At 32.2% G+C, this 25,850-nt stretch overlaps 1 protein-coding gene across 1 annotated transcript; it reads left to right on the top strand.

Moving 5' to 3' along the window:
- On the top strand, positions 1-25,584 carry LOC136987416 (steroid receptor RNA activator 1-like). The gene is made up of 6 exons (XM_067285155.1): positions 1-86; positions 210-362; positions 10,292-10,563; positions 19,161-19,269; positions 22,309-22,379; positions 24,975-25,584. Exons 1-6 carry the CDS (start codon positions 74-76, stop codon positions 25,071-25,073), a joined length of 717 nt encoding a protein of 238 aa, XP_067141256.1. The 5' UTR covers positions 1-73; the 3' UTR covers positions 25,074-25,584.
- The last annotated feature ends 266 nt before the right edge of the window (positions 25,585-25,850 follow it).

Below are 25,850 nucleotides of genomic sequence, written 5' to 3'. Positions count from 1 at the left end.
GAGATGGCAACACTTAATTCGAATGGATGGATGACATACAAGGGACAAGTTGGTTGGTGACATATCTGTAAACATGAATCCTTCAGGTTAGAAAATTAAAATATGTGTAATTAAACTCTCTTATTAAAAGAACTGAGTATAAAAATCTTACTTATCGGACTCTACAAACAGAAATGTTTCATTTTAAAAGAATTTTTTTCTCTTTTTAGATAATAATAATCAATATTGGAATGATCCTCCTCAGTTTGCATATTCTGGACAAACAATGTCATCCTCTATGCCTAAAAGATTATTAAATAAATATGCACCTTATCCAGAAATGACTGGAAAATCAAATGATACTCCTCCCATAAAACTCTTAGGTAAGTGAATTCATATTCTATATGTATCTATTGAAATCAATGTAATTTAATAATGAATTTCAGAATATCATTATTTTTACATGCAAAAATTGAATTGAATGATACATTTCTAACTTGAGTATGTTTTGATCAAACTGACATGTTGTATTCACGCGTACTACTGAAAGCACCACCTGTCGGTTGTGCTGTAGTGTGTCTGCGGCATACGTTTCACCTGATTGGTGTTTGGGACTGGATTTCTAAATAGGCACGGTGGGCCCGGACCTATACCCTTTTTGCGCTGTAATTTTCAAGCTGGCTTAAGGTATGCACATTGAACGAAACCGAATTGACGTTAAACCAGTTACACAACCGACAACTAGCTTGACTTAAATCGCTTTAAGCTTTCCCTGAAGTTGGCTGCAAATTTAGAAAAAAAAATGAATGGCAGAAACAGATGTCAATAAAGAAAAATATTGCATATTTGAGTAAATATATCCTGCTTTAATTTAAATATTTTGAATAGCAGAACTAACACTTCTCCCACACCGGGTTGTATAAACAAAAAAATTAAATACCTTCTAAAACCGATAACCGGTGCGAACTATTTTTCGAAATGGCGAACGTTTTCACTGCCCCTCCTGGGCTCTTCCTCAGGCCAATTCTGGATTTGATAATCGAACAGCATAAATAAATGGAACGTGTTCCGTAATTTAAACGATCGAGTACGTTGGGCAACCGCGTGCCGTTCCAAATATTAAAATTTCCTTTTTCTTGAAAAGGAAAAAGGAAATTTAAATATTTGGAACGGCACGCGGTTGCCCAACGTACTCGATCGTTTAAATTACGGAACACGTTCCATTTATTTATGCTGTTCGATTATCAAATCCAGAATTGGCCTGAGGAAGAGCCCAGGAGGGGCAAGTGAAAACGTTCGCCATTTCGAAAAATAGTTCGCACCGGTTATCGGTTTTAGAAGGTATTTAATTTTTTTGAATAGCAGAAGCATAGATTTCAGAATATTCATTGCTTCCATAGTTGATATAACAAAATTAATGTTTTGTTGCCAACAACAATAATAATTTATAAATGTTGGATATGTACTGTGGATGTCATGCCAACAATTGTTCTAATTCAAGTGAAAAGTCACACAAAAGGCATTAAGGAGCCTTTTGTGTGACTTTTCATTTGAATTAAATGTTGGATAAAGTATCTATCTGAAATAATTATTTAAAATTGGTATTTTAATTTGAAATTATGCAAAATAAATTAGTTTGCCACAGTTTATTGAAAATAAACTAAATTTTAATTTTATTTAAAATGTAACATAATGTATAATTGCTAGAAGGGTGTGAAATAAGTCACTTAACATTTCTCAATGTAAACAAGTAGTTAACCTTTGTTAGCAGTAATTTTACTTAATGTAATCCTGTTTAACTATTAAGCTAGCTTAAAAATTACCACATGAAAAGAATATTAGAGCAGCAAATTTTGTGAGGCAGCAGAAATTTAATTAAAACAAAATGTACCATGTGCATTAACCATACTGTTTAGTAAAATGTATTATTTTTATATTTAAAAAAGTGTACTAAATTTGATATATTTTCTTATAATATTCCATAATTAAAATCCAAGTTAATATCAGAAGAATTTACATTTACATCATCTCTCAGTCAGAAAAGACAGTATTCTAGAAATTTCTATTCTAGAAATTTCTAGCCAGTGGCTTTAGTGACAAAGTTGAATCGGGTCCTGTTGGCGCTACGTAGGCTGTGTACTGAGCAAATGAACCAGATATCCAAGTTATCTAAAAGTTGTTAACTGTTTTATATTTAATATAATAAAAGCTGCACAACAGACATTTTTTTCATTTACTTCAGAAGAAAGAAAAATGGATTAAGAATAAGTTATAGTTAGACTTCCTCCTTAATTTTAACATTAACCACCATGTAAAATTGAAAGTCCAATGCTTTTACATTTAAATTTGATTTCCAATCATTCACCTGATGACAATGATATGTTAATTGTCAAAAGTGTTTGCAAGTAAAATCTTATACACTGTTGTTTATATTTTGTTTTAATTGTGTTTTACAATAATGAGTAACATTTCATTCATTTAATGACCATAATCCATTATATCCATTGGGCCATTTAAATATCTACTCTATATGTGAAGTAACCTGTTAAAAGGTTCCTTAATTAAGCCAGAAAATTATTTGGTATTGAAACTTAAAAATTGACAATTTTGATTGCATTTATATTGAGTTATTTTGCTCTATAGTAAAATTTACTTTTCAGACTTCGGGTACCTTCACAGACTGCATTGCATATATATAAAATACTTCACCTAAAATAGTCACAACACTTTTTTCATCATAAAAAAAAAATTAAAACAGCAGCACTGGAAATTGATGGATCACCATGTAGATTATTTAATTATAAATTATTTCTTTAAGAAAAATTTTTTAAATTGTTTAAAGTCTTCGGTTATGAGGGTTTGTATGCTCCCTCTACCACTAAATATGCCACTGATTGTAATTAGGATATTTACAAAACAAAATTTTCTCCTTGTTTCAGTGATCAGTGAAACCATTTTGATTTTCATAATAATGTTTTGCTTGCTTGATAGCAAAGAAATATGTTTTTAAACAAGTTTAAATTTAGTAATTCTTTAGTAAATTTAGTAATTCATGTATTCTTTTTGTTTTAATTAATAGAACATTTATTAAATTATGTGAAACAAAGACATAACATCCTCATCCACTTATGTTATAAAATCAAAGTTTTGAGTAAATTGACATTTGAGTTTTTATTTAATTTTTTTCAGTGTAAATATACTCTCAAGATTGTGTTGCAGTGGGTATCACAGGCTGTACAACTTGTCAGTAAATATTCGTTTATCAAAATATTGTATTTTGTCCAGATTTTGAATAATTGTAACATAACATAACACCTTCATCTTTTCACGTCTTCAATTTTATGTTTCGTTTTTAAGCATTATGTAATTTAGTAAAAGATTTTTGAAACTACATTGTGAAATCATGTTTCTTCCAATGCTATACTAAACAAATATCTTACAAAAGAAATCATTCTAAATATTTTATTTGATAGTACAAGGAAGGCCCTGTATGTACGGGCAACAAATGAACCAAACAAAAAATATTACAATCACACGTAATAGTATAAAAATACAATTACAGTATCTTCTACCAGAGACACGTGACAATCAATCTATAAACAAAAAGACATACAAAATTATTCACATCACATCCTTTCTAAAGTCAATAAATGCTACCCCAAAAAACAAAATGACAAATAACAAATTAACACACAAAACAAGAAAGTGGCAGCGATTGGTCGATGCATATAATACTAAAACTAATAATAAAACAAAGTAAATTAAACAAATACCTGAAAAATATTAAAGTGTTAATTAATAACCGCCCAAAAGCGCCGACCATAAACGCTGCCTGTTGGCTAGTTCTCTTAAATCAGGCATGTCAAACTCATATGATATTACGGGCCACATGATCTATTTTGTATAAGTTGGGGGCCGCACGTTTTCAATGTTCAAAAAGTAATAAAATACGATTTTTAGAATGATTATATTATGTATTTATTAGACTCAATATATTGTATATTATACGTACTGTACATAGACATTTTATATTTCATATTATTTTTTAAACTTAAAAATATTTTCTATTTTTTATATAAACAAAAGTTATAATAAGAAATAAACAAAATCACAGTTTAATATTACTTTTTAAAAGATATTTGACAACGTTTTTCACAAAGCGAGTCATCAAAATTTGGTTGAATATATTCAGCTGATGCAATTTTTAAAATTGATGATAAATGTTGATCAGTTAACCTCGACCTTTCTGAATTTTTGTTATTTTTTATTAAAGAAAATAGTTGCTGGCATAAGTGCTTCCGAACATAGCCGGTATACGGGTAACAAACGATAACATTTTAGGAAACCGATCTACAGATAAATATGTATAAAAATCTGGAATTCCAACTTGCATATATTTTTGCTTCAGCAAATTATCACATTGGATTTTAATTAATTTTATTTGTAAGTTTTCATCAACGGTTTCAATATCGATAGATAGAGGTGAAGTAAAAAGACGAAATTGTAATTCACAGCTTTTAAAATTAGAAAATCTTCGATCGAATTCTGTAAATTTTAATTTAGGTGATTTAAACAATAGATATTGGCAGCTTTCAAAGCTTTCTTTTCCTATTTGTTTTCACCAAAGTAATAATTTTTGTTTGAAAGCGTTAATATTATCAAATAGCGTTGTCGCAACACGATTTTTGCCTCGAAGCTTAAGATTAAGTTGATTAAGATGACTCGTAATATCAACCGAGAAAGCCAGGACCTTTATCCTTTGTCTATCTTTTAATTCAGCGCATTCATAATTTTTTGTTTCCAAGAAAATTATGATTTCGTCCAGCAATTTGAAGAATCGTTTTAGACTTTATGACTCGAAAGCCAACGAACTTCCGTATAATATGGTAGATCGGTGTATTCACATTCCAGAAATGAAGCAAATTGAGATTATTAAGTCCACCTGCTCGAATATAATTTACAAATCACAAAAATTACAACGTTTACAAAGCAGATTCACACAAACAGTCAAAGTTCCGAAAGCCACTATTCCTGAACAGATCCGTCGAAAAGACACCTTGCAACGTATACTTCGGATACAGTCACTCGTCACGGCAATAGTAGACGAAACACCTTACGGCAGAGCACACAAACGTCCGCCTTGACGTTCCAGCAAACACTTGACTTTCGCGCCAAAATCTTTCCTTTTATACGGATTGTAGCAATCGCCGATGGACAAATCGGCACGTAGCAGTCTTCCACGATGTTAGCCGGCCAATCATCGTTCATAGATTCAAAGCCGCGGCCGTTATCCACCCGTCTTTCCTAGCGTCGACCAATTTGAATTGGTTGGACGAAATACGGAACGGTCAAACACAAAAAGGGCGGGAATCGTACAGTTCAAAAAAGTTCAAACTTTCCAACTTCAACCGTCAAAGCTTGATATTTAAAATTTTTTTTAAAGTCTCAGCGGGCCGCAACCCAGGTGTTGGTGGGCCGCATGCGGCCCGCGGGCCGCGTGTTTGACATGCCTGTCTTAAATACTGTAATCACACCACCTGTTGGACAAACTTCTGAAAAAGAAAAGAATAAAAATAGCTTATTCTAATCAAATCTATCCTGTTGATCGTTTATCTTAGTAATAAACCTATAAATACAGTAATATTTGTTATGGTCTTGCAACAGTTGCCTGTATGATTGAATTGACAAGTAATCTTCTCCAAAGCACTTTTGTCTATCTGCAGTTAAAACTTTACATTCAGCTACCACATGGTAAGCATCAAAATTGACGCAAGAATCACAAAACTCACAATACTCGATACACGGAGAACTCATTCGTCTAAATGTATTACATCGAACATGTAGCACTGCTTGTATCATAGAAAATGGTCTTTCCATATTTAAATAAGTCAGCGACCCCCCAGTCATTAAAAACGTCCCGATACCACTTATTATATTTATAGTTGGCCGCTCTATCTTTGAATTCGTTTACATAATTGATCGCAAGCCGCATTAAAATATCAGAGGCAATAGTTTCATTGACCATTGTCGGATCCATTCGATAACCGAACTTCTGCATCAAAGCCATAATACGCTCTTCCCACGCTATTCTTAACGAAATTAATAATAATTTAGCCGACTCAGTAAGCTTACTAGCAGCCTGTTTGTATACCCATCTTAAATTACTTTTTATTATATTAAAATAAAGGGGAACCCTTTGAAACTCCAAATATATAATATACGATGGAATCTATCTTTTTAATGAATATAGACGCTTAATAAAATTAATTTGTAGATTATCATCTCTGTGTTTCCAATCAAAACCCCACACCTCGGACCCATATAACACAACTGACTGTATAAAAGTCTCAAACAAATTTAACTTATCTTTCCACCGTACCAATCTACCAGAAACACATACCTTAATAATCTTATCTATTCCTATATTCACTTTATTATGAATATACTTTAAATGTTTAGAAAAACATCCGTTAGACTGGAAGAATACACCCAAATATTTATACTCATCAACTACTACTATTTTACACTCTTGTAAAAACCAATTTTCCCTTTTAGAATGTTTTTCTCCGTTTCGAAAAACCATAATTTTGGATTTATTAATATTCACAGAAAGATTTAATTCCTGTAATGCAATTCCCAAAAAATCTATCAATCTCTGTAGGCCCAAGGGCGAGTCTGCCATGACCACCAAATCATCGGCATATGTCAAAATTTTCACCTGAGTTCCCAAAAGATCAATACCTCCTAATTCAGAAGCATTCAATTTACTTACCAGTGGAAATAAATATAGATTAAACAATAATGGGCTCAAAACACAACCCTGTTTCACACCCTTAAACGTAAAAAAAAAAAAAAGATCAGAAATACCATCTTTACCAGACACACATGCCTCTGTATTAGTATATAACTGCATCAAGAAATTTACAAATTTATAACTCAACCCAATCTTCAATAGCTGTCTCCACAAAATGTCTCTATCCAAGGAATCAAATGCAGCAGACAAATCCACAAAAAAAGACGTAAAGTTTGCCTCGTTTCTTCCTTAAAGACTTCTGTATTAAAGCATATAAAACAAAAATATTGTCCAATGTTGAAAAACCCAACCAGGAAACCAACCTGGAAGTCCGAAAGAACTTCAAACTTATTCAGCCATATTACCAATTGCTTACCTAAGATTTTACAAAACACTTTAGAAATAGTCAGTAATAAAGAAATTGGTCTATAATTTTCTGGCAAATCTCTACGCCCCTTCTTAAATATAGGAATGATCTTACATATCCACCAATCCAATGGAATTATTCCTGATTGATAAACATTATTGAACAAACCTGCCAAATATCCAACCAACTCTGGATGATTCTTATACAGCTCCACTGGAATACCATCTATACCTGGAGCAGTCCCATTTTTCATGGAAACTAAAACCTTTTTGACTTCCTGTTCCGTTATCTTGGTATCCAACAACTCGTCCTGCCAATTCACACACCAATTATATCAGCGATATCTGGTAAATACTGCCTAGAACAAAATTTCTGAGCAAAATACGATACCCAATCAAGAGCCAGAAGTTCACTACTTTTCCTACCAATAAAGAAATTAATAAATCGCCAAAACTGTTTACTATCACCAGACGCCAAATTACTATTCATCCTTTTCAAAAAAAGCTTTTTCTTAGCTCTACATAAATTGCGAGTGATATTCCGCTCCTTAATGAAATTACCCACAGCAATACTATTTCCAATCTTGGCTCGCCTCATTCGCCTCATTCTTTTCAATGCCTGGTTTCTCCTCGCAATACTCAATCTACAATCGACATCAAACCACGAAATACACATTTCAACCGACCTTTGATACCAATCAGAAAATGATGATTTAATTAAATCGTCCAAAATCTCAAACGTTAATACCGACTAACTCCGGATTGCAGACAATAAATCACTGTATTTATGACTCATCACCTCTTTACTTTCTTCCCTCCAAAAGATTCTCACTCTACTATCTCTAGACCTTTTCCACCATTCTTTAGTTTTCTTTTTGAATTTACAGTCCAAAGTCACTCCAATTGGAAAATGATTACTATAAACTTTATCCAATACAGAAAAATTAGATACATCAACCAATCGAGTCAACTTGACCAAAGCTAGATCAATAACAGAGCAACCTATTTCTCCTACATAAGTATAATAATCTTTAGAGTCCGCTGTACCTTTACCATTCAAAATTAAATATCCTGCAGTTTCACAAAATTCCAACACTAATCTACCACGATTATTTATCAGAGTATCCCGCGATACTCTTGACGTCCAAGTCCAATCAAACTCTTCATTACTATCAAAAATCCATTCCTGTGGCTCCAGACCTGTACGAGCGTTAAAATCCCCGATCAACCAATCCAAATCATAACAACCGGCCAACCTAACCACCTCCATCCAAATAGTATTCCATATAGCCGGTCTTATATACACAAAGCAAAAGGACGTCTTCAGATGCGCTATTGTCACTTGTATAACAACCCAATGCCTATCTTTTTCAAGTATATTCACTTTCAACGAATTTGCTATCAGTAGCATCCAACCGCCAATGAAACGCCCTCTATCAGTCTCATGATACCCTGCTTCCTGAATAACCATAAACTTGTCCAAACTGTCAACATTAGACAAAATAGTCCTACCATCCCACCATGTCTCCATTAAGAAAACAATGTCAAAAGTACACAAATAATCCCAAAAAGAGTTAGGTTTATTAACAACCCCTTCGCAATTCCATGAAAGTACAGTACATTCATACCTGTTCCCAGTCAAGTTGAGGTTAGCTCTTCCATTGTCTTGGAGACAATGTTATATTTATAAATTTTACAGTCAACTTTAACCGCATTTCGATTATTTAAATAAGTAATTACAGCTCCCATCCTCTTTTTTTCTTTAGCAAAATTATTAGTTATTTTCCTTATCTCCCTGGTTAGCGGAGGAAGGTCATCCATTAGAAATATCCTAGAACCCTTTAATTTGAATGCCATTCTTCTAATCTTACATTTATCACCATAGTCCAAAAAACTACAATAAATCAATCTAATTCTATTCATCTGTTGCTGCCCTAATCTATAACACCGGTCCAAACTGACCTGATCGACATTTAATTTATCACGAAGAAACTCCAACACTAGTTCCTTAACCGGCAAATTCTCATTTTCCAATTCTGGTAATCCAGAAATTATCAAATTATTACGTCTTAAAAAACACTCGAACCCCTCCTGACTTAACGTAAATTCAGCCAATTTTTTCTCTAAGTTTATTCCATCAACCGATACAATCTTGCCGGCATCATGAGTAAATTTTTTCTCTAGGACCTCGATTCTCGATTCTAAACTCACAATGGCTTCATCCAAATTTTCCACCCAAGAATAAATTCTATCAATTTTGCTAATCATTCCCTCCAATTTCGAGTTTTGTTTTAAATTTAATTGAATTAATAACGATATCCCATCTTTGATGTCCAATTCTCCCTGAAGAAGCTCCAAAATCCTCGTTTCTTCCAAGGGGTCAGGATGGAAGACCTTAGATCTACTATCCATTTGACTAACCGGAGAATAAGTCTTCCTTTTCGACATCACGAATAAATCCAGTAATCTTACCTAAAAAATATTAAAGTGTTAATTAATAACCGCCCAAAAGCGCCAACCATAAACGCTGCCCAAATCATTCTAAATAAGATACATATCATAAATAAAAAGCATTTTATTGTCTATATTACTTTTTATTATTTACACTACTATATGTTCCTATAAATTTGAACTTTCTTTTTAGATTTTAACTCATTTGAATTTTGATGGAACAGTTAATAATGAATGTTAACCAATGGTTTATACTATAGATATGACTGATTTGATCTGATGTTGAGACAGATAAGTTTAAAGAAAGTTTAATAAAATAAAAAACTAGACTCCTTACTTCTTAGCATTTTAAATTGCTTAATCTGTAATGGAGTTTAAAAGGGATGAAGATAGATATAGAAAATGATACACAGAAAAAGAATATAATGCAAAAATTAATTAGTATGTACTTTTAATTGTATCTTTAATAAAACTGTGAATAAAATACTGTTGAATATCATAAGTATAAGAATATAAATTTAAATCTAGGATTGAATAAATGCTTACAGAAAAAATAATTTTAATCATGGATAAGATTTAATTAAAATTATTTTAAATACAATATGTAAACAGATGTGTAGATTAAAATTATGATTTATTTCAACAAAAAAATCACATAATTCTTTCTGGAGAAATTAGATTTTATTTTCTTTTATTTTTTAGGTACTCTGCTGCCAGTTTCGGTAAATACACCAGATTCTAACCCGTCGGAAGCATCTCCTCAGCAGAATGTTGTTGTTTTACCTCCAACAGCTGACAATACTGTTCCACCTCTACAACCACTTTCCACTGATGGTTTTTCTAATCTGATTAATTCCACTACTCAAGAAACAACAGATCATGATGAGGATGAAATGAAGTCAGATGATGATATGAAAATTCTTGTACTAAATACATTTGAAAAATTACTAGAAATATGCTCAGAACATATGCAGGTAAAATATTTTAAAATAAGTAAATAACTATATCTTCCTCAATTCTAAGACACATTAAGTTTATTTAGATTAAGATATTTTTATAGAGAAAAAATTTAAAATTATTTAGTTTTATTAAATTCTGCTAACAATAAGTTGGAATAATCAAGAGAAACAAATTAGAATAAAAAAATTACCAGATAGTTATCATTAACCTCACAACATTTGAAAGGAAAGATGAAGAGGATGACAATCATTTCCCCTTTTCAACTAGTGTCAAGTGACAGTTGTTTCCTTATTCACATTACATGAATATACATACATAATTTATCTTAGATGAGAGAGAAGAAGTAATAAAAATGACTAAATTTGTCTCCCACTTCCTCTAGAATAAACCATGATTGGTTAGAAAAAAGAAATTTAAAAAGAGTAATGAGAAAGACACAGAAGAGAATCAACACCAGAGGAGACAGTTAGCATGTAGAGTAGGGTTTCTCGTTTCCCGGTTTTTTGCTTGTCCCGGGATTCCGGGATAAAAGTGAACTGTTTCCCAGGATTCCGGGAAGTCCCGGGATAGAATTAATTATTTTTAAGATATACAAAATATCTTGAAATCAAATGATATAATTATTTTTCATTTTCTAAAGTAATTTAATACATTATGCAACCTCCAAAATCATATTAATAATGATGTGTAAGATATATATTAAAAATTATCTTTCAATTACGTAGAAATGTTCACCAATAGAAAAAATTTATTAAAGTTTGCTGGAAACTGCATACAAAAATAAAAAAATGCGACTTTGAATTGAGTTGAAAATGTAAAGAAAAAATGAATTTAGATCAAACTTCTAACTTAGAAGGTAATTTTCGTTTTTTAAATAAAACATAATATAAAATATTATTGTACATTTTTATAAGATTTTAAAAAGCAAAGATGGTCGATACTCGATCATTCAATCTAATTCTTATTTTAGTAATAAAAAGTCTTGCTACCGAGAATGCCCTTTCTGATTCAATTGATGTGATTGGAATCGTGTTTAATGCATTTAAGAGAAAACCGATGTTATGTGTTTTTTCATCTGTAGCCTGGAGATTTCTAGTTCGTTTTCGAGATTGTAGTACTTCTTTTGCTCTCTAGTATTCTTGATTTGTCTACCTCAGCTATTTTAATAGCGGTATTAAGCTTGTAGCCTGATAATTCGACACTTTGTTTGTCTTTAATAATTAGGTTTATGAAGAAAAACTTCATACTTGCAGACTTCGTACTCATTTCTATCCTTGCCCAATTTGCACAACGTGGCATTACGCAGTTATTGAAGCTACTCGGCATGGTTAACAATTAAAACAGCATAAGCACAATAATTCCAGATATTACAGGTTCTGACAAGTAAAGAATTTTCAGAGTCCTGCCACAAATAAACTACGCATTGATTATTGACCATTTGTGACATGCCATAACAAGCAAAAATTTAAAAAACTAATAAGTAGGTTTAAAATTAATAAATAATAATGCATTCTGACAGTTTATGAGTTAATTATACTTTCTATTTGCAAAATTTTCTGAACTTTAACACAAAATAAGAAAAAAGTGAATTTTTAAGAAATTTGCGGGATTTCCCGGGATATTTCCCAGGTTAAAAAAGCAACCAGGATCCCGTTTGAGAAACCCTAATGTAGAGAGATAGAGAGAAAGGAAAGACAGAAGCAGCAAATTTTGGATTATCCTCCCCAGTTAGGTACCCATTAAGATTTAACGGTACCTAAATAGACTAATTTCCAAGAATAGGCTCTGTATTATCTAAATATAAGTACAGGGTGTGGCAGAAAGAATGATCTAATTTGGAACGACAATAAAAAAAATACAAAGCAAGATAGAGAAAGAAGTCTTTTATACCTGATGATTACACAGTATGCCATTGCCGTCCATTAGGTTTTGAAGAGTACATCAGTTAAATGGTGACCATCAATGTCAATGCAGTTTTGAAATCTCTTTCGGAAATTTTGCATTGATCTGCGGACCACGTCCAGCAGAATGCAGTCTCTGAAGTTAAACTGATATTTTAGTCATGATTTGTGCTGATTTTACAGCTTGATACTGACGACTTAACAAATATCCAGCTAATAGTGTCATATATTGTCTAACAATAATTATGATGATGATTTCAATAATAATTTGTTGCTTATAGAAAACTACTTGCTACATGGAACAGATTTTAGTTTTATGAACAGATTTTAATGCTAGAATAGAACATCCTGATTGTCATTTTTTACCAGCATTGACAAGAGTTTCAAAGGATTCCACTGTTAATAATAGAGGGAACATCTCTATCATTTTTGTGAAAATAACAGTCTTGTATGTTTAAATGGTCTACTGCCAGGAGATAAAGAAGGTGAGTTTACTTTCTATGCAACTTACGGAGGCAGTGTAATTGATTCCATCATAATATCATTAAAAATATATTCTCATATTGTAAATGATCTGTGTGTTTTATCAGAGGTAGGCTCTGATCACTCGCCTGTTTTTCTTTCAATGATTTCTTTGATAACATCAGGAGTTCCTAATAGATGATATGTTGGTAAATTTGCAATATGAAAGGACGAATTTAATTCTTCATTTGCTGTTAAATTGGAAAAAGTTTTGTTAGATGAATATGGAGGAAACCTCACATCCAACAATCTGGTGGAATTTATAGATAAAGTGGCAATCTCTCTAGATTTAATTTATGAAGTTAAATCTGTAACTTCTAAAAGGCATACAACAAATGCATGGTATAGTAGTGAGTGTTATTCCATGAGAAAAAAATCTATGGAAATTGTTTAAGAAAGTGAAAAAATTAAATATGGATGAATGTTATGTTTCATATAAAAATTATTTAAAAGAATATAAATTATTATGTCAAAAGAAAAAAACAGTCTTATTTTTGGAACTTAAATAGCAGATTGGTGACATGCAATAACTCTAAAATATTTTGGCAAATAATTAATAATTTTAAATGTAAAAGTTTGATGGGTAATTCAAGAATTCCTTTGGAAAGATGGTTCAATTATTATCCTACTAAATTCTCTAAAGAACATTCTTTACTTATTAATGGTGAACAATTGTCGACGGATGTGTATAAAGTGTTTCCAATAGAAATGGAATGTTTTACAGATTTTACACTAGAAGAGCTAAAAGGCACTATTAATCATTTTAAATCTGGTACCTCTCCTGGAATTGATTTTATTAGAACAGAATATTTAAAGTGTTTTTCAGAAAATTTTTTTCTTACAACATTGGATGTTTTTAACTCTATTAAAGGAAATTCTACTTTACAGAAAAATGGATTGAATCTCTGATTATACCAATATATAAAAAAAGGTGATGTGTATGACCCCAAAACTTATCGGCCCATATCTTTGGTTCCTGTAATTGGTAGACTATTTACATCTTTATTAAATAAAAGATTAGAAGATTGGATTATTAAATATATTTTGTGTCAGGATCAAGCAGGTTTTCCACCCGGCCAATTTTGTCAGGATAAAATATTTCTATTAAATGCATTGTACAATTAAATTTGCAGAAAAAGAGAGGAAAACTTTATGCTGTTTTTGTAGACTTTCAATATGCTTTTGATACCATTAATCATAAAGTTTTATGGTCTCTATTAGAAAGAATGGGTATAAATAAAGGTTTCTTGGCCTTATAATTGATATACAGGGTGTTTTTTTTTTATTTTGAGACAATGAAATAAGTTTATTGGATCTCATTATTTTGGGAAAAAGGTATAGACAAAAGTTGTAGGGTTTTGAAAAGCCAATCAATTGGTGACCTTGACCTTCAAGTTCATTTGAGGGTCAAGTCTGTTTTATCAATGGGAACACACATTTTTGACCCCGCCAATGGAAAGAGCAGGAAATTTCGCAACCGGATATACCTTTGACCTTATGGTCTAGGTCAAAGGTCAAGATTATTTTAAGGTTTAAATTATAAGCTTTTTTTAATGGGAAACCATACTTTTTATTACTGGAATAGGCAGGGAGGTAAAAGTTACATTTATATGGAAAGAGTGGGAGCCATGACCTTGAGTACCCCAAATTTGACCTCTGAAGGTCATCTCAAACATGATAATTTTAAGTGTGGCTCAACAAATGCATCAAAGTGGAAGGGCATCATTTTGAACATTTGTTATAAAATTTTTCCCCGAAACCAACATCCTAAGCAATGGAGAAAAGTAAAGTGACTCACCGAAAACAAGCATTGCAATAGTGAGAAACAAGGGAACTTGCTGAAAATAAGCATCTCAAAGGGAGCAGAAAACTACTATGTCCACATTGTTACTCCTGGGTAGTGCTAAAAGTAGTGAATGCTTTTAAAGGTCAAAGTAATAAGGTCATGAAAAAATGTAACTTTTACCTCCCTGCCCATTCCAGTAATAAAAAGTATGGTTTCCCATTAGAAAAAGCTTATAATTTAAACCTTAAAATAATCTTGACCTTTGACCTAGACCATAAGGTCAAAGGTATATCCGGTTGTGAAATTTCCCACTCTTTCCATTGCCGGGGTCAAAAAGATGTGTTCCCGTTGAAAAAAACAGACTTGACCCTCAAATGACCTTGAAAGTCAAGGTCAAGGTCTCATCCAAGGTTACCAATTGATTGGCCCTTCGAAACCCTACAACTTTTGTCTGTACCTTTTTCCCAAAATAATGAGATCCAATTAAGTTATTTCATTGTCTCGTGGTAAAAAAAACACCCTGTACACACCAAAGCCACTGCAAGAGTAAAGATTTTAGCTGATCAGGTTAAGTTACATGTACTAATGTATGCTGACAACACTAATTCTTGCTGATACTCCATGATATGGTTTCTCATTTCTATTGTTGTCTCAAGATCCTTATTTTATCAAAAGTTACCAAACATTAATTATAATTGTATGTTGCAAACAGAACATACAAGAAGATTGGTCTTTATTGGAAAAGAACAGGCATATTCAATTATATCTTATTCTTAAAACAATTCGTGTGTGTGAGGATTACTTGTCTATGGACATAAATTATCATGTAAAACAATTAATTCTACAGCTGAGATGTGGTCAAAATTATATTATGACGTATAACACTAGACTAATAATAGACTCTAAGAAAATTTGCAGTAACTGTAGTTTGCAAGTGTATGAAACTTGGGAACGTGTTCTTTCAATGTATTAAATTTGAAACAAATAGGAAAAAGTATTTGATAAGATTTAAATCCTGGAGAGAGATAATTAATTTACCATGTTTTACAAAAAATGATTATTTTAGTGTATTTCATTTTGTGTTATCCTGTACTAAGCTATTTAATTAATTTGTTAAATTTTACTAATTTCAAATTTACATAATATATGTTAGGCTCAAAGACCGAAATCGCTCATTGAGCGAAAAAAACGAACACAATGCAAATTTCGTTTTGTGGCCATTTGTAAAAACTACCACAAAATTCATGTCATGGCTTTTGTGATATTTGACCACGATGCATTGTGGTGTTTAAGAAAATCCATAACTCGTTCTGAATGTTAGCTGATGCAACAACAATAGAGGATCATACAACACACAATGGTTTGTAACTTTAAAATATGGATTATAGCCTCGAAACATTTTTAATGCTGAACAATATTAGTTCTATAAGTTTTCGTAGAAATTTAATTTTCATACTTAAAAAAATTTCAAAGAAAAATGTATGGAGAAAAATACATTTGTTTCTTTTGTTTTGCTAAAATGTTCTAAAGGTCTAAGTACTTGTAGGTGCTTCATATACTATACATGATGAAATAAAAATCAGCTGCTAAAGTTAAAAACCACTGTGCGATGGAATTATTATGGTTAAAAGTTGCCACACGTTCTGGATGTTTAACTAATAACGAGGCAATGATAAGAAAATAAAACTTTCTTTTTCATTATGATTTATTTATCTTCAATCATCTTATATAAGTTGGTAACAAAATTATTCATCACATACAGAAATGTAACTTTGTTACTTTTCAGCATTTAATCATTCAGGAAAATCTGTTGCAGTGTTCAAGATGTCAACGTTTTCTAACAACTAATTTACTAAAAATAATTACTATGTCAGGAACTTTTATTGATAAATCTGTCAATTATATGAGAATCAAGAATGTTGCAGAGTTATTTTCACTGATTGTTTTTGAACGGATTATCAACGAAAACTGAGGTATCACTGTACAGTGTACACCCATGTACTGTACCTGACATCATTCTGCATTATTTCTTTAGCTTCTGTTGTCCTATCCTAAAACCTTCCAGTTATAGGGAAAAACAGAATGGTTTTAGGCTAAAACTTTTTCCAGCAAAACTTGTGGTGCGATGAGTAATAAGATCACAGAACACAGGGTAGTTTTACCCTAGATTTACCCTAAATGTAAGACTACCTGAAACATTACTCTGAGAAGTTGAAATTACTCTAGAAAAGGGTAATTACACGAGAAACGGCAGCACTGGTCAAGAATGAACACAATACAAACTCCGCAAGTGTTTGCAATGTGCCCATTGACAAGTTACAACCTATCCTTTGTATCGTGGTTGCATCAGCTAACGTTCAGAACACGTTATGGCTTTTCTTAATCACCACAACGCATCATGGTCAAATATCATGAAAGCCATGACACAAATTTCGCTTTGTGGTCGTTTTGAGTTAGCCACGTGTTGTGGTTGATTGTTTTTGCTCAATGAGCGATTTCGGTCTTTGAGCTTAACATATAATAATAATCATTTTTATATATCATTTCCCAATACTCAACACCGGAAGATAGTCAATAACGTACCTCTATGAATCTGTTACCGGTGCGTATTTAATCATCCAGAGAATGAAAAACAAGATTTGACGAACGTTTTCGAACCATCCGAGGTTCTTCTTCAGGTCGCGACGAATTTCCGTTAAAATGTCATTACGATCGAATATTACTTGAAATTCGAATCCGTAAAACTCCGTGAAGTTCTATAAGGCATGCACACTAGATACATAGCGTTGAGGAGAATTTACAGTTCTTTATTTACGAGCGCTTGCCACGTCACCGAGAGATTTAATTCCTCTTTACGGTTGATGCACGTTTCGTTGAATTTGTAAATATACAGGGCTTCAAACCACTTTAGGTGTTCAATGTAAGGTGTGTAGAGTATGATCTTTGCCTGGTTAAAGTCGGGATCTATATCAGGGTCACTGGCGTAAATAGCAAGGGCTGTGGTGGGCCTGGTGTGTTGTATGTTGGCGACATGCTCTTTAATTCTAATGCCCAAGGAGCGCTTCGTGGAGCCAATGTACACGAGCTCCATATCGAATCTGCGATCTTGTAATGGGATGTGGTAGACTCCCAGTAGTCTATCTGGTTTAAGAGCATCCTTACCATCACATAGGATGTTAAAAATGGTAGGACCTCGTCTAAACGTAATACGAATGCGGCGTTGTTTGGCTATTTGTGCAAAGAGCAGTTGGAGATAAGGGTTGTAAGTGACTGGGATTTTTTCTTCCTCCTCCCGTTGATCTTCGTTATGGGGGTGCCTTTGGAGTGTTTGTTGGGAGCAGAATTTTTGTATTAATTTACTGGTAATTTTCGGGTACCCGTGGAATGAGGCGATGCATTGAATATGTTCCAGTTCAGCATGCAGAGCTTGTTGTGTGGAAGAGTGAGTATGTGCTCTTCTAATTAATGCATCATAGGCTGCAATTTTGTATTGATGCGGGTTACAAGACCCCACTGGAATGTACATGGATTCCGCTTCTGGCTTACGGTATACCGCAGTGCGGATCGCTGATTCCTCAACCCAAATGCTGATGTCTAAGAAATGGATTTCAGTAGTGTGTTGCTGTTTGATCTCAAGGATCAAACCATACGGGTTGTCAACTCCATGAATGGCTAAAAATCCAAAAATTAAAAATCTCCTTTTCCAATGCGAATAGGAGGAATTGAATGTCTCGATTGAACAATGGCAGTTTTTTTTTGTAAACTATTCAAACAATAGAAATGACCAAAGTCGAGAAAAATGCAGCTAAAGAGGAGTCATATTCACTCGTGACGTTGACCTCTCCCACGTCCTCCACCGAGTTTCGAATTGTCACCAGGTGACAATGAGAGACCAATGGGGAGGCGACTTTGGAGGGAAAACATAAAATAGCGTGTTTCAAGGACGTTCTTGGTTCCTAGTGTTCCTCTCACGGAAATTTTTGGTGCTCCTATCCTTCCACACTGAAGGCTTGTTCAACATCCCAGGATTCGTTTTTCCATCCCGTCAAGAACCAACCCATGTGCACTTGGTCATCGCTACAAGTTGTACTGTGCACCTCGGAGCCATCGTTCTCTGCTTCACCATCGCTGGTGACATCTTTCCACCAAATCAGCTAACCCCACATTACCATTGTTTTCTCAATCAGCTTTACATTTATTCTAATTAAAGCATATTCATTTCATTACTTTAGTAAATGTCATTTGAAGTGTAAAGGTTTGGTGCACACAAACATTTTTAAAGATAATTATGCTTACTAAATGGCATGCAGATTTAAAATGTCTGACATATATATATTAGATAAATTCTAATAATAAAATTATTACATATGTTATATTTAAAAATTGCAAATTTATTTTTTAGGAAAAGAAAGTTAATGAAGTAAAAAGACGCCTCAATATTCTTTTGGAATGTTGGAGAGATGAAAAATTAAGTAACGCTATTAAGCAGAAGTTATACAAACTTGTAACAGGTAAATATTAATCTATATAAAAGGAATATTTTTTTAAATTAAAGTTTATTTAATGAAATAAATACAATATCGCAATATATATTACTAGCAGATAAGCCCGGCATTGCTTGGGCAAAAAGTAACGATAGCAAAGATTAAGATTATTACATTTTAGCCAATCTTACTGTTTTCACAGAATGCAAGGATTAGGTCCTAAGACTAATTAGAGAATTTTTAGATGGGTCTAAAAATACGTTTGATTTCCTGCAAAAATGCATCTGTGCTGGTAATCTTGCATGCTGCTTTCTCTTAACACTTCCATTGTTAAGGAATACACTACTTTCATCCTCACGTGGTACCCTACTAAAACGCAGTTAAAAACAAAAAATTGCATCTAAAATAGTACAGTAGAAGCCTAGTTCTTTAGGATAAGCCTTAATTCTTTTCCTCTCCCTCGCGGGGGGTGAATTTCGAAAAATCTCTTCTTAGTGTACGTTCTCATAACGTACCCTAACTGCGTACCAAATTTAAACTTCTAACCGTCTGGGCTCTGTGCTTATTATTATTATCATCAACCCATCTCGATTATATGTATGGATAATCAGATTTTATTAGATATTTAGTAACAATTTTATACCAAATTCAGACTAGACTGGTAAAGTAATGTAAATATTAGATTAATGGAGTTGGTTGGTATTTGCAAACATAAACATGTTTAAGTTTTAATATACTTTAGATTTACAGTATGTAAAACAGTGGGCATTGGAGCATGACATCACATTCCAGCAGAAAAGTCCAGCTGTTATTAAAAGCTCAAAAGACACCAGCTCAATTAGATTATTGGAGTAATGCTTTTATATATTATGCTAAAAGATGTCCAATGTCACAGAATCCAGCAGGATTACCATCCACTTTTGTGTAATCTGTTATCTGATAGATAAATTACTTTCTAAATGTGCATAGTGGTTAGATCATGCTAAACCTATAGCTTTATAGGTTAAAATGAATATAAAACAATTTGTTATTTTTTCGTCCGATGGTTATTTTTAAGTTTAAATATTTACAGACAAATTTGCCCAAGTAGGGATCACCATCCATTAGTTTGTTCCAGACGATACATTCTCGGTGATCGACCTTTCTTTTTAGGCTACGAGCCTCTTTTTAGGCTAGGCGTCGAAAAAAGCTAAAAAGTCCTTATTAAAACACGAAAAAAACTACTTGGGCGAATTTGTCTGTAAATATTTAAACTTAAAAATAACCATCGGACGAAAAAATAACAAATATATAAATTGTGATATATCGTCCAGGGGGATCTTTTTAATCTGCATTTTCCAGCGCTCTCCTCTCTGTGGATAAAAGGACGAAACACCCCGAAAAGACAAGATGGAGAAACAAGGACAGTCGTACATCACCGATTCCGATTTTAGAAAATATTTTATTTTTAATTGGAAACTTTTTTGTGTTTTAATAAGGACTTTTTAGCTTTTTTTGGTGGCTCGTGGTCGAGAATGTATCGTCTGGAACACAAACTAATGGATGGTGATCCCTACTTAGGCGAATTTGTCTGTAAATATTTAAATATAAAACAAATAAAAAAATACATTATAATTTTGAAACAAAGTTCTCTGTTATTAAATTTTATCATGCACTTTTGAAATTGCTTTTATCTTATAGCTGTAATTGAAGGTTTTGTTTTTTTGTATGTAGATGGAAGCTGATGTTCCACACTTTGAAAATATTTTGAAAAAATTCATTTTCTGTCTCCCTGAACTAAGTATTTTTGGATATATTACAGTCTAAACTTATATTTATTAAGCTGCTCCATTTTGTTTACATTTGGAATATTGTTGACAGAGTTTATGTTAAGTCTAGACTCCAAGAAATAATTACAGTATCATGTTCTCAAATATACCTGCCAAAATTGTGCACTAAATGTTTAATAAAATTGCTCTGAGAGTCAATGTAGAATAGTTCATATGTTAGAAAGCAAAAGAAAATTAATTATTTTTAAAAGTTGTTATGTAATCAATGATAAAATGAATGAGTAAGTGATTTTGATGATTGGATTATTAATCACATATTTTCATATACAGTAGAGCGTCGGCTAACCGCAAGTGTTCCGGTCGGACTGTGTCGTGCAGAATCGAATGTTTTTGATACTAGATTAACTTCCAAAATACAAGGTGTGTCTGAAAAGTTCAGTGAATGGTCTCATAAAATAAGGAACAAGAGATAAACAAAATACTTTTACTGGCATTCAAAGTAATCACCATTAGCGACAACACCCATTTGACATCAGTTGTACAGCTACCAGAAGCTGTGAGAAAACACTTCTTTCGGTATTGCACGAAGCACCATTGTCACACGTTGTTGGATCTGCGCAAAGCGTAGGCCTTTCAGGCGGAGAACAAGATGAAATCTGCAGGTGCCAGATCTAGAGAATATGGAGAGTGTTGAAGAACTGTCACCTGGCGTGTAGCGAGGAAGTGCCGTAATGTTCATGCGTTGCTCCATTTCGCAGTGACTCTCCTTCTCACACTGACTGCGTTGCATTGTTTGCTGCGTGCACTTCTGTTTAACTGTCGTGATTTTGATGCTAGGGGGTACTAGTTGGCAAGTCTCTCACTACGTCTGCACGAGCGTAACATCCTAACCAGCACGGTTATTCAACAATGGGACCATTCACCAAACTTTTCAGACACACCTTGTATAATCTTTTTGTTTTTATATTTTTCAAAATATTTATTTTGTTTGTACAAAATAAAGAAATAATTTTTAACAATACAATAGCCATGATTATTATTTTAAAAAATTTACATTAGGCTTAACATCGACGAAAATTCAACGCAAAGCGACACGCGACGGAGAAAAATTTCGACATGGGATAGGTTAATATATTTTTTTCGTACATAATCAGTTATCCGAACGACCCCAGTCTCCAATTGATTCGGATAAATGATGCTCTACTGTAATCATTTTTAGTTTATTATATTGAATTTTAAACGTGCAAATGTGAATACTAAACAAAATAATTTAAAATAGATATTTTTATTTTCTCAGCAATATTAAAGAAAAAATATGATGTAGCCGACAGTATACATCTCAGCCTAATGATGGATCATTTCAGTGAGGTAATTTATTATTTTACATTTATGGAGATATTTATAATGAAGTATTTTGCTTAAATTTCAAACTTATTTTGTTTTAAGCTCCTACAGAATTTTCAAAAATAAACAAGACATTGAAGTACAGTGTTTTCTTGATTCTAATGCACTGTCTAGTCTAATGCACACCATATTTTTGAGATGTCAAAACCCAAAAAAAGTTAGTTTGTAAATGAAATGCATGCACTTTATCACTAAACTTGTAAAATCACAGTCAAAATTATCTACAATCAATGTTTTAAGAGACTTCATGTTGACAAGCACCAACAAAATTTTCCAATTACGTAGTATCACACAGAGTTACATTTGACCTAGAGAGTTTTGTAGAAGTAGATATGATACCAAGATTCCAATGTAGCAACAGGGAATTCCTCATACAAAAGCTCAGATATACATTGAGGGTTGCTTGTATAAAATCTTACATTGATATATCTTCAGTACTCAGTTATTGAGTCTTTTATTTGTAAAATGGTTTTTCTTAAAAATTGTCTCGAGACATACTTTTCTAGACATTTAATCATAATACCGAATTAAATTGATGTAGTCTCATTTCTATTTATTGAGTTGTTTGGAAAGTAATTTCGTTTTTTCCATAGAAAAATAAATGCAATATTCTTATAATAAAATATTTATTTATTGAATTATATATTGACCATTTTGGTCAAATACCTGTTGTCATTGTTTCTGGTAGTAGCACGATTTCATTCATAAAAATTTTGATCGTTGTTTATAGAAAACTGATCCAAGTGATTTTTGACATTGTCATTTCAAGTAAATGTCTTACAGTTAAAAAACATTTGTATAGACCGGAACAAGTAATAATCTGAGTGCGCCCGATCTGGCAAATAGATGGGATGTGTTATGGCACCAACCATAACACATCCCATCTAAGCTATAACAGTTTCTGACCAGTTACCAAACTTGTGTGAAATTTGGTATTATCACAGTAAAACACTACACTTTGTTTGTCGATCAATTCTGGCCTTTTCGGTTTGATGATATTACTCGATGGCAGTACACTTTCGAATCAATTAATAATTGTCTGGTAAAAGCTCAAAAAAAAATTTCTTTAAAATCCCACCATAGAGAGCATCTCTCTTTAATAACATGTGGAACCCATATATGGAGCTTTGAAACAAAATTAATTCATTTTAAGTAATAATAAGCGGTTCAATTTAACAGATTTAATCTCTTAGCGATTTCATGTGTTGTTATATGGCAGATTGCTTCAATCGGTACCTTTATTTTGTTTTCGTTGGCTTCAAATGGCCATCCAGAATGTGGTCTATCTTTGATATTAAAATTGCCAGAATGCAATTTTGTAAACCAGTTTTGGCACTGTCTTTCTCTCAACACATCAAACTAGAAAAAAATTGTGGTACAACATTTTGGTTTTTTAGTTATAAAAAAGCAAAATATGCCAAAAATGATGCTTTTAATTTTCCAAATTTGATGGGACACTGAAAAAAAAAAAATTGTACAGAATTGAACAAAATTGTTTACAAATAAGCCTTAAAATGTCGGCTGTTGAAGTATATAACGAAAATGTGGTTTAAAATAAAATTGGCTGGTAAAAATACATCTAATTCCTCTAGTAATAAAAAAATGAAATTACTTTCGAAATTAGTTCAATATATAAATATTCAAATTTTTTTAGTATTTCAGATAAAATTTGCAGTGTTTATATTCAATTGTTTTACAAATTCTCTCCTTTCTAGAAAAGGAAAAAAAAACATTTGTTGTAACTTTAAGAAAAATGAATGAATGAAATTTAAGAGAGATCACATTTGCCACTTATATGGAGAATTAAGATTTGACATATTTAAGTAGTTTTTAAAAGTTTAAAATTTACGATATCTAGAAATATATCTTGCCTTATTTTATATTAATTATTATCTGTATCTAAAACAAATAATTCACAAATCTCTTTGTAATCAAATCTAATTATTCAGTTTAAATATTTTGGTTACATTACACTTTAAAATTATCTAGTAGTAATTTTTTCATGTTTCTAAACCATTTGAATTTACCCATTAGTTCTATGATTTATTATTACCATTAAAACTTTCTTAACAATGCTTATTTGTTTTTAAGTGTTTCCTCGTAAATGATTTACAGTAGAGAATCGTTAATCGGAACGATTTTCAGTTGGACTGTGTCGTGCCGAATCGAACGTTTTTGATACTAGATTTACTTCTAAAGTATAATTTTCATGTTTTTATATTCTTCAATATATTTATTTTGTTTGTACAAAATGAAGAAATAATTTTTAATGATATGATAGTCTTGATTATGATTATAAAAATTTTCGTTAGGCTTAAAATCGACGAAAATTCAACACGAAGCGACACGCAACGGAGAAAAATTTGAACATCGGACAGGTTAATATATTTATTCGTACATAATCGGTAATCTGAACAAATCACTAATCTGAACAACCCCAGTCCCCAATTGATTCCGATTTTCGGTTCTCTACTGTACTTAAAACATTTATAAGTTCGTTTCTCGGCCGTTTACGAGCAAATATAAACCGACTCTAATCATTCTACACGTTTCCGTCAGGTCGGAACTTGGATGGTCGGCGTCAAACACCTCCTACACGAAGCTAAAGAGAGAGATATTTTTATTACGGACGGCGCTCCGGAAGACGACAAATTATGATTTAAAATGTGTATTATAAATAACGAGCGAGTAATAATAGATCTATAGGTTTTTTAATGTGATAAAAATCATTTACCAACAGAAGTTTCTTTGTAAATACAAAAGTTATATTTTAATTACGAAGCAGGAATGCGGCTTTCCGGGAGTGGCTTGATATTTTTATAAATTAATATTTTGTGAATAATTTTTTACATTTTGTGTGCAAAAATGCAATAGATATTGAGATTAATTCAAAGACTAACGTGTGTGTATGTATACTGTATATGTATTGTTAGTTCCAAAATATTAATTACAATTCCACTTATGCATTTTATGCAGATAAGACTTTCAGATAGTTTTAAGTCTGTTACTTGTTTCTATATAATTAATTGATTTTTTCCTAGACTGACTGCAATATTAAAAGCACTCCATCTTTCAAAGATAGTCTTGAAAGCATTTCTGTATCAAGTTTCAAGTTTTCATAACTTCTTAGCTACTTCAAATTCACAGAAATTATAGTACCGTACTGTTTAATAAGACGTTTTTGTGGTTGCGGGCCAACCCGTACAATCTAATTAATTATATATAATCTGTACTTAGGAATCGTAATTGACTTCATATACAGTCAAACCTGTTTTTATGTGCTCTTTTTATGTGCGATTTTTATTTGTGCGATTTTTTTAATGCGAATTTTTAATTTGTGTGGTTTTTTTTGGTGCGATTTTTTTATTTGTGTGGTATAGTTGGCGACTAGTCTCGTGCGATTCGTCATGTCTCACGTTGACTTATTATAGCTAA

This window comes from Centruroides vittatus, unplaced genomic scaffold (genome assembly GCF_030686945.1).
Source record: "Centruroides vittatus isolate TY-2023 unplaced genomic scaffold, ASM3068694v2 scaffold_1782, whole genome shotgun sequence".
NCBI lineage: Eukaryota > Metazoa > Arthropoda > Arachnida > Scorpiones > Buthidae > Centruroides > Centruroides vittatus.
This window is presented reverse-complemented; position numbering and strand designations above follow the sequence as displayed.